Raw genomic sequence first — 9,693 nt, 5'->3', positions numbered from 1 at the left:
AAAAGTGCCCCTACCGGTCCCTCAAAAAGTTCTTTAATTGTCATACACTCCTGTGTATTGCCATTTATAATGAATTTGAGGATGAAAGTCTGTATTTTGAAATATCAACCACAAAACATAATAAAATAAGTTTGTCTATATCACAGTAATGTGTTAAGTTTTCCATGCTTAGTAAGGAAATTATGTTTATACAACCTTGTCATATTATTACGATGTGGGATTTTAAAGTAAATCCTATAAGGAATAAAGAAGTTGGAGTGAAAATACCAGTTTCTCGAAAAAATCTAAGTTCAATGGGACATAATTCTGGAAATAGTCTTGCTAGAGTATTTAACCTTCTCAAAAATGTCGAGTGATAATAAGAAACATATATATGAAGTTTGAAGTAGATACATTAGGAAATAAAGAAGTTATTTAAAAAGACAACATTTTTTCCCCTAAAAAATCTAAGTTCAAGGGAGGTAATACTGATATTTTTTTGTGCTAGAGTTATAAACCTTGTCACATATGATGTGGTTGATGACCAGAAACTTATATTTAAAGTTTGAAGTAAACACCTTAAGAAATAAAGAACATATAGTGAAAAAGCTGAAAAATTTAAATCAGAAATCTTGAAATTCAGGCTATTTGTTGCCATAGCAACCAGAATTTTCAACATAGGAAGAAAAGAAAAATATGTGCATAATCTCCAGACTGCCATCTTACCCATATTTCAAGTTTCATAAAAATATTTTCAGTACTTTTTGAGTTATCACTGGATCCAGTTTATGTGTTAAATTTGCCATATTTTCAGACTATTTGTTGCCATAGCAACCAGAATTTTCAACATAGGAAGAAAAAAAAAAGACGTGCATAATCTCCATACTGCCATCTATCCATATATCAAGTTTCATAAAAATATTTTCAGTACTTTTTGCGTTATCGCGGGATCCAGTTTTGTGGACGGACGGACTGACGGACAGACAGACGGACAGACAGACAGATGGACAGACGGACGGAGGGTAAACCTAAAGTCCCCTCCGGTTAAACCGGTAGGGGACTAAAAAACATGGTATAAAATCAAATTTATTTGTAATATCAAGTAATTCACATGAAACAAATTTTTAACATTAATAAATTTTTTCATTATTGCTCTATTTTTGAAAAGATTTAAGTATGCAGCTTTCTAGCATAATTTGAGTTCTATATTTCAAAACAAGCACTAAATCTAACTACTTAAACAATAAGCACATTTTGCATTATAAATCAGAAAATAACATGAAATTGTTTAATTTGTATAATAATATAATTGTATATACCAAGAAAGCTGAAACTAAGCAACCAATGATGTCAGCAAACCAGCAATTAATATAGATGGGACATCTTTTAAATTAGCATTTCTCCATATTTGTGTTAATGTCTTAATAAAACAAGAGGGGCCATAATGGCTTTTGATGGCCAACTTGACACATTGTGTAAATTCTTCAATTACAAAAACATATAAATAGTACTAGTGAATAAAATAATGGTCAAGTGTACAAGCTAAGAATTTTAACCTAGCCTATGGCACTTTTGCCCAAAAATATCACAAATCACAAAAAAATACCAATGAAGTTGTCTTACTCTCGAACAAGGTAAAATTTTGGGGATAAAAATATTAAATTTTGTCATTACAAATTATACATGTTTTACTATGATACATTTAACGTTCACCTTGAATTGTAAATATCAAAACATTTCTTTCATTACATATGCCATATTCCTGTGTTTCTGTTTTTTATGATTTATTTTACTTATCTGGAGGTTACCCCTTAAAAAAACAATAACTTTAATAACAAATTTGTGTAACAAATATGTGTCACCATAAAAATACTTAATAGCTCGTGAAAAATTCTATAAATACATAGTGTCTTGTAAAAAAAAATTAAGGGCTATAATGTACATAAGAAAATGACTTTCAGTCATCAATGGATATACATGTACATGAAAAAAAATGTTTTGTCATCCTTTTAAAGCCTTCACCAAATAGACAATAGCTCCTAACTAAGAAGTTATCACATTATCAGCACAAATGATTATTATAAATAAATCTACAAAACAAGCAAAATAAGTAAGTTCTAGTTTTTTTATATGCCTTTATTTAATAAGCCTCTTGGTGATTGGGATTAAAATAAGATCATCTGATGCTTTATAAAGCATCTACTAACCTAACTCCAAATCATGCAGACGCTTATTGAAATAAAGGCATAGAAAGTTTCTAGAGGACGTGAAAAATAGGTGACATAATTCAAGCTCTGAGATTCATTGAAAATGATAATATGAATCTGTTGCTATGACAATCTGTGATATGTTTTATTAAATGTTTTGAACTATGAAATAACGTTCAGTTTTTAATGACACAAACATTTCTTATTTCTTATGTTTCTAATTATCACTATAATAATATTACTTAAATATGATTAAATTTTCTGCATAATTCTAATTCAATATTTCTTAAACTTACATAATAATAATAATAATAATAATATAACTCATAATCTACCTATTAACATCTGTGCACATTTATATACTTCACTACACATCTATGTCCTTTTAAAACACTTATACATTATGGCCATTTAGATTTGGGAAACTGTTAGACTAGAACACATCTAGGAAAGAACACTGGGTCCAGAACAGTTATTAATCAAAACTTTACAATAACATTCAATATAATAGGTACCAGTCTAAAACTCTTTGTCATTTGATTGGTTGCTTCACATCTAAAAATTCAAAATTGACCAATGAAATTGTTTTTATTCATAGACTGGTCCAAAATTTGCATTGGACTGTATTTCAACCCAATTTGTACTTATCTACACATCACATTCTTCACTTCCATAACAATGACAATAGTCAGTATGAAATATTCCTTTTTATCTAAATGTTCTATCATAATCACCTCCTGACTCTTTGACATGGAGATATGTTTATTGCGCCTCTTCTATATCAACTTACTGACCTTATATTTGTCAAAGACCAATAGGAATTAATGAGTTGTATATATTAAACCAATATCAGTGTTATTGCACACAAAACAAAAGACAAAATATTCTTGCCAGTACAATAATTATCATTAAAATGGACAGACTGGCACAATTTGCATTTTACACAATTCATCGCTTTTTTGCATATATTCAAAATCATAATTGAACACCTGATTTTTTTTTTACCACATTTATGAACAGTCTGATATTTTAGCCAATCAGAGAGACTTATTTATTCACACCTGAGAAGACTCTTCCATATTTTCGTTTTCATCATTAATTTTTGCACTGAATCTATTAACCAGTCTATAGCCGTCTGGTTCCTTAGGGTGTTCGACCTCTAATTGCTGGGGGTCATCAAGTTCATCCTCAGAATCCGAATAATCAACACTAGAAGAGTTTTTCTGAGGTTTGTATTTGTTTTTCCTTTCTGCTTGTTCATCTATATGACCTTGTATGGCATGCCGCAGCTGGAAATATGAATGTTTTCATATATAAAAAATCTTGTATCTTAACAAAACTGTAATACAAGTGTGCAGCTTATATGGAAAAACATTATCATAATCATAGTCAGGTCAACATACAAAAAAAATCATTCATTCATTGTATGAGGGATGGATATTCTGATCTGAACCACAAACACATGTCAGATATTTCTTCTGGCATACTCTGTCATATTTTAATTTTAATAGCATATAAATTCAGAACAGCGAAACCCTAACAATGCAGTTTCATTCTTAAATATTCCAAAATTACATTATTTTAATTTCATTCATAAAATGTGCTAAAATGACATTGCTGAATAGCACGCAGCTCATCTGGCATCCCCAATGCCATATAATGAATTAACTCTATAGCTAGATTTAAAGTCACAGCAGTATGTGAAATGTGAATAAATTTAACTCTTCATCCTGCCTATCTCCGAACTAAGGTAACAAAACAACAAAACTATAACAAAATTCAAACCTCTTTCAAAGCAACCACTCCCACAAGACGTCCTGTATTGGTGACATAAGCATGATTCAACCCAAGAAGTGAAAATAATGAATGCACCTGAAAGAATGAAAGCAAAAGTTTAAAACCAAAGTTTATTGTTGGGTTTTACATAGTTTTTGAATTGTCAAGGACTTGGGTGGTATGGCACTTCTAAGCTTTACTGGGACAGGGACACAATAGGTACTTTTCTGTTTATTATTTCATGCACAAGCAGGTACTTTGGTGACCCTAAAGACCTTTCATATGTTAGCTGAAAGCTTACTCAGTGTCACATGAAAGTATTCAAATCCCTGGTTAGATATGATTTCACATCAGAGAGAGACCAGGGATTCAAAATAACATCTTGACCCTATCAACCAGATAGGCCAAATTTTTTTTTAATTTAACGCTGTTAATAGTTTGCAACCAATTAACAAAATTCTGTAAACAATTTAACAATAGATGAAGCTCCTCCTGTTCTGTATTAGGGGAAATCCCTTAAAAGCAAAGAAAGCACGAATAAATAGGAGAAAACAACATGCTTTGTTTAAAATGTATCTGCTCATGAAAGAGAAATAACAAAATTTCTTGACAATTTTCTGACAGGTCTTGCTTTATCTCAGTGAAACAAAATTGCACTTAAAAAGGCCAAACATGATCTGAGCTCAGTTTAATTTTAATATGACTGGAGTTGTCTTTATACACAAGTGTATACGGTAATATTTCAAAGCCTACCTTATGTAATGAGGTTCTCTCTACAAGCTGGAATGGTGCTGGATCTATCTGACATCCTTCCCAGTCTATTATCTTCATTAACTGATTTTGTTCCCATGCTTCTTGCTGTAATTGTAATCATATGTAATGTAATTCTGTAATTAGTAATTTCAAATATTACTCATATGATAATATACACTTAATGCAACATAAAAAGTAATAGTTGATACATTCTGTCCAGTAAATAATATCATCAACAGATTTTGCCCCCATGCTACTAATTGTAATTATAATTATTTGTAATGTAATAGTAATTTTAAAAATCCAACATAACAGTAATAATATCCTTCCTCCAAGAAAAATATTTTCATGTTCCTTAACTGTAAAGCATTAAGTAAGAGGATTTACCAAATAAGGTACTTCCGACAAATAAAGTACATTCATTTATAAATCTTTAAAAAATAAAAATCCATTATTACTGTAACAGAGATTACATAAAAACAACAGTAATAGTAATTACATAAAAACAACAAAATAGTTATGACAGTTATACATAATTATGTGTTTTATTGCAATATAAATATTAGACAGAATGAACTTAAGTTTCAATTGGTCATGTGAAAACTGATGTAATAAAATAAAGGGCCAAACACTTTGCATGGAATGATATAACTGTTAACTTAAGTGCAAAAGGGTCATTTCAGCAGCAGACATAGAAATATTGCCAATAAACATAAGCACTTTAATCATTATAAGAGCAGACACTTAAATATTGCCGATAAATGTTTAAATCAACTTGACTTGCCAATTAATTCTTTAATTATTGATCAATTAATCAACCAGCAGATACTTAAATATGCCAAAATAAATTGCCAATAAACTACTTTATTGACTTGTAACTTGGCCTGCAATCATAGAAATATTACTTATAAAGCTAAATCAATAATAATTTCATCAGTAGTATATTAAGCTGAAACCAGTAATTCTTTAAAAAATACTTCATGGAGGCAATTTCTATTGTTCAAAACAGGCTCACATCGTCGATTACCCACAGTACATATTCCTTATATACTATATAATGAACTATGTACAGAATATATACTGTGGATAACAGACTATGTACTGCACTATACTTTGAAACAACACTTCATGCAAACACCAATAAGCACTTGTGCACTAGGAAGTTAACAGAATTAATGTGAGGATGAAGCAAAGCTAAAAATAATAATTTTCAACAACATAAGTATTCACTTTTTCAGAAAAAAAAATCATAACATTCAAAATCATACAATATTGATAAAAAAAAAAAGAAAAGAAAAGAAAACAATGTTTACTTCAGGAAAACTCACACCTGTAGCAATTTCATACAAAATTTTCAGCATAACAGAAAAATCACAAAACAATACCTAAATTTTGATAGAGTATTGGGATAAAAGTACTGACAAAATTTTTGAAGATATCCTGTCAAAACAGTCACATCTATTTCATTAGTGGAATTCAACTTTCATTAAGGAATTAAATATCCCAATCAGAGCTCAATGCTTCACATGGGATTTGATGTCCGTCAATCACATTTCAATGTTCTTTACATCATTTAATGTCCCTATTGGAGTTTCATATTCCACATAGAAATGTTCACATCAGAATACAATGTTTCTCCTAAGACAGTGTTCTTAGCAGATTTAAATGTTCCTAATGGAATAAAATGCCCCTATTTAAATTCAAAGGCCCTCATGGGATTAGATGTACCTATCGGTATTAAATGTTGCTAAATAATTCAAATGTCTCTATTGGAATTCAATGTTGTTTATGGGATTAAATGTCCTTTCAATGTTGCTTATAGGATTGTATTTTCTATTTGAATTCAAAGTTGTTTATAGGATTAGATGTTCCTATTGGAATTCAATGTTCTCATGAATTTAAATATCCCTAATGGAATTCAATGTTGTTCATGGGATTAACTGGTTCTTTTGAATTCAATGTTCCCCATAAATTCAAATATCTCTTTTGGAATTCAGTGTTTCTAAAGGATTAAATGTCCCCAGGATTCATATCCACAGTGAATTTAAGTCAACAATTCTAGTCAAGAACTTAATTTCTTTCTACAAAATCAATCTTTATACACATACTAAATTACATAAATGTCTAAAAAAACATGCACATACAAAAGATAATGAAAGCTTGTAGAAATAAATGGTGGTGAAAATATCATCTATACAACATATATCCATAACAGAACAAGCCAATACATCAACTTACACTTTTAGCCCGGGCATCCTTTATACCGCAAATATTCAATAAGAGAATTATATTAACCCCATATGATGCAATATGAGAATAATTATCCCACAAAGATGCAGTAAGAGAATCATAAACCCACAAAGATACAATATGAGAATTATAAACCCGCAAAGATGCAATAAGAGAATTATAACCCCATAAGATGCAATTATCCCACAAAGACACATTATGAGAATTACTATCCCAAAAAGATACATAATGATTATGAGAATTACTATCCCACAAAGACACATTATGAGAATTACTATCCCAAAAAGATACATTATGAGAATTACTATCCCAAAAAGACACATTATGAGAATTACTATCCCAAAAAGATACATTATGAGAATTACTATCCCAAAAAGATACATTATGAGAATTACTATCCCAAAAAGATACATTATGAGAATTACTATCCCAAAAAGATACATTATGAGAATTACTATCCCAAAAAGATACATTATGAGAATTACTATCCGAAAAAGATACATTATGAGAATTACTATCCGAAAAAGATACATTATGAGAATTACTATCCCAAAAAGATACATTATGAGAATTACTATCCCAAAAAGATACATTATGAGAATTACTATCCCAAAAAGATACATTATGAGAATTACTATCCAAAAAGATACATTATGAGAATTACTATCCCAAAAAGATACATTATGAGAATTACTATCCCAAAAAGATACATTATGAGAATTACTATCCCAAAAAGATACATTATGAGAATTACTATCCCAAAAAGATACATTATGAGAATTACTATCCGAAAAAGATACATTATGAGAATTACTATCCGAAAAAGATACATTATGAGAATTACTATCCCAAAAAGATACATTATGAGAATTACTATCCGAAAAAGATACATTATGAGAATTACTATCCGAAAAAGATACATTATGAGAATTACTATCCGAAAAAGATACATTATGAGAATTACTATCCCAAAAAGATACATTATGAGAATTACTATCCGAAAAAGATACATTATGAGAATTACTATCCCAAAAAGATACATTATGAGAATTACTATCCCAAAAAGATACATTATGAGAATTATCATCCCAAAAAGATACATTATGAGAATTACTATCCCAAAAAGATACATTATGAGAATTACTATCCCAAAAAGATACATTATGAGAATTACTATCCCAAAAAGATACATTATGAGAATTATCATCCCACAAAGATGCAATAAAAGAATTATTGTCCCAAGCACCAATACATATGGAAACTGTTATATAACATTATTCTCTACAGTGACTACTTCATCATGAGGTCTCACAGAAAACACTGGCAGAAGTTAACATAAAAAGTTCAATATTAAACAGTGATAAAATTTTTTAGCACATGTTAAAAAGCATATACTAGTTAAATTTCAATACAACATACATAGAAATAGTACATAAACATCAGTGATTATATCATCAAACAAGAGACAAGAGCCACTTCTATCAAACTATAAAGCCTTATAAAGCATTTAATTTTCATAAAGAAAACCCAAAATGTTCTACAGCCAACTCTTGTTATCTCAATGTTATCTCTTGGCTGCCAATAAAGATGAAAAAAGTTTTTATAAAATAAGGAAATGTTACATAAAAACTTTACCTGGTCAAGAGGAAGAGCTTTAACTTTAACTGGTTCTGGAGGCTGAAAAAAAAAAAAGTTCTGTGTTTAAATATTGGTAATAAATGATTTAATGTTTTCTCTGACAACAAGTCCGAGTATATCCCTGACACACTCACATTAATATGTATTTGTTTGTAACTTATCTGATTCATGATATTTTCTTTCGACATGTTTGCATTTATATCATAATTATTGTTTGATTGTTTTACCTTAACTATATATGTTTTCTTCCAGACAAGTATAGGTTTCATCTATTTCTAATCAATAAAATGTAAACAAATGAACATCAATGTTCAATAGAAGATATATGAAATTCTTAGAAATATACACTGCAAATATCCTGTAATTTTTATATAATCAAAGTTCTGGTAGCAAAAGTATCAACAATCATATTGATGCAAAATATTTCATTTTTCTTCTTTCTCACTGTTGGACAAAAGACCTGCGCTACCCTCCATGCATTGTATACCCAGCACAAGTATGTTACAAATGATGTCATTCAAATCAGTAAGCGCAATATTGTTTAACCCTTAGCTAGATGACAGCAACTGAATATATCCATACTGTTTGATCATGGTCTGCACTGTTTACTTATTCAGTCAGTACATTTTTGTTTTCAAATTCACCCTAAAACTGATGAATGGTTTTGTCCAGAATAAAAGATGGACAAGTCCATGTACTAAATTTAGCATGTCAAGAGCAAATATATACTTACCAACTTTACTTTCTTTGTAAATGCCTGTATACTATTTTTCTGCAACATAAAAATTATAATTGTTGAGTAAACAACGCATAGAAAGATAGCATGCAGAACTGTAGATCTAAACTTTTGACTCAACAGTTTTTCCAGGTAAGTGACAAATGTATGGTGTGAAATCTAACTGTAAGAGAATTACCTCTCCATAAGTATGATGCAAATTAACAACAACAGCACCGCTAGGCTGAGCATTATAAGCTCGAAAAGTGTTTTTTTTTAGTAAGAATGACGGAAAGACGCTAGGGGTATAACATCATATAAGCAAATTTTTTCCGGCATTTAATTAATGTACAGTCAAACGTGTATTAAGCGACC

At 29.8% G+C, this 9,693-nt stretch overlaps 1 protein-coding gene across 2 annotated transcripts in view; it reads right to left on the bottom strand.

The window, feature by feature from the left end:
• Positions 1-1,215: 1,215 nt before the first annotated feature.
• The window catches only part of LOC132753469 (chloride channel protein 2-like), a 33,020-nt gene continuing 24,542 nt past the window's right edge, over positions 1,216-9,693 (bottom strand). The window contains exons 21-26 of one of the 2 annotated variants that reach the window (XM_060743952.1): positions 9,337-9,375; positions 8,601-8,642; positions 6,954-6,971; positions 4,716-4,820; positions 3,972-4,058; positions 1,216-3,475 (exon numbers count right to left, since the gene is read on the bottom strand). In XM_060743952.1, coding sequence (XP_060599935.1) covers positions 3,242-3,475; positions 3,972-4,058; positions 4,716-4,820; positions 6,954-6,971; positions 8,601-8,642; positions 9,337-9,375 — 525 coding nt within the window. In that variant the 3' untranslated portion in view covers positions 1,216-3,241. The remainder of the gene's footprint in view (positions 3,476-3,971; positions 4,059-4,715; positions 4,821-6,953; positions 6,972-8,600; positions 8,643-9,336; positions 9,376-9,693) is intronic. The other variant, XM_060743953.1, reaches the window with a different exon arrangement.

The sequence above is a fragment of the Ruditapes philippinarum genome, unplaced genomic scaffold, assembly GCF_026571515.1.
Source record: "Ruditapes philippinarum isolate M1 unplaced genomic scaffold, ASM2657151v2 ctg2427_1_1_1_1, whole genome shotgun sequence".
Lineage (NCBI taxonomy): Eukaryota > Metazoa > Mollusca > Bivalvia > Venerida > Veneridae > Ruditapes > Ruditapes philippinarum.
The sequence above is the reverse complement of the archived record's forward strand: the minus strand, read 5'-3'. Positions and strand labels throughout refer to the sequence as shown.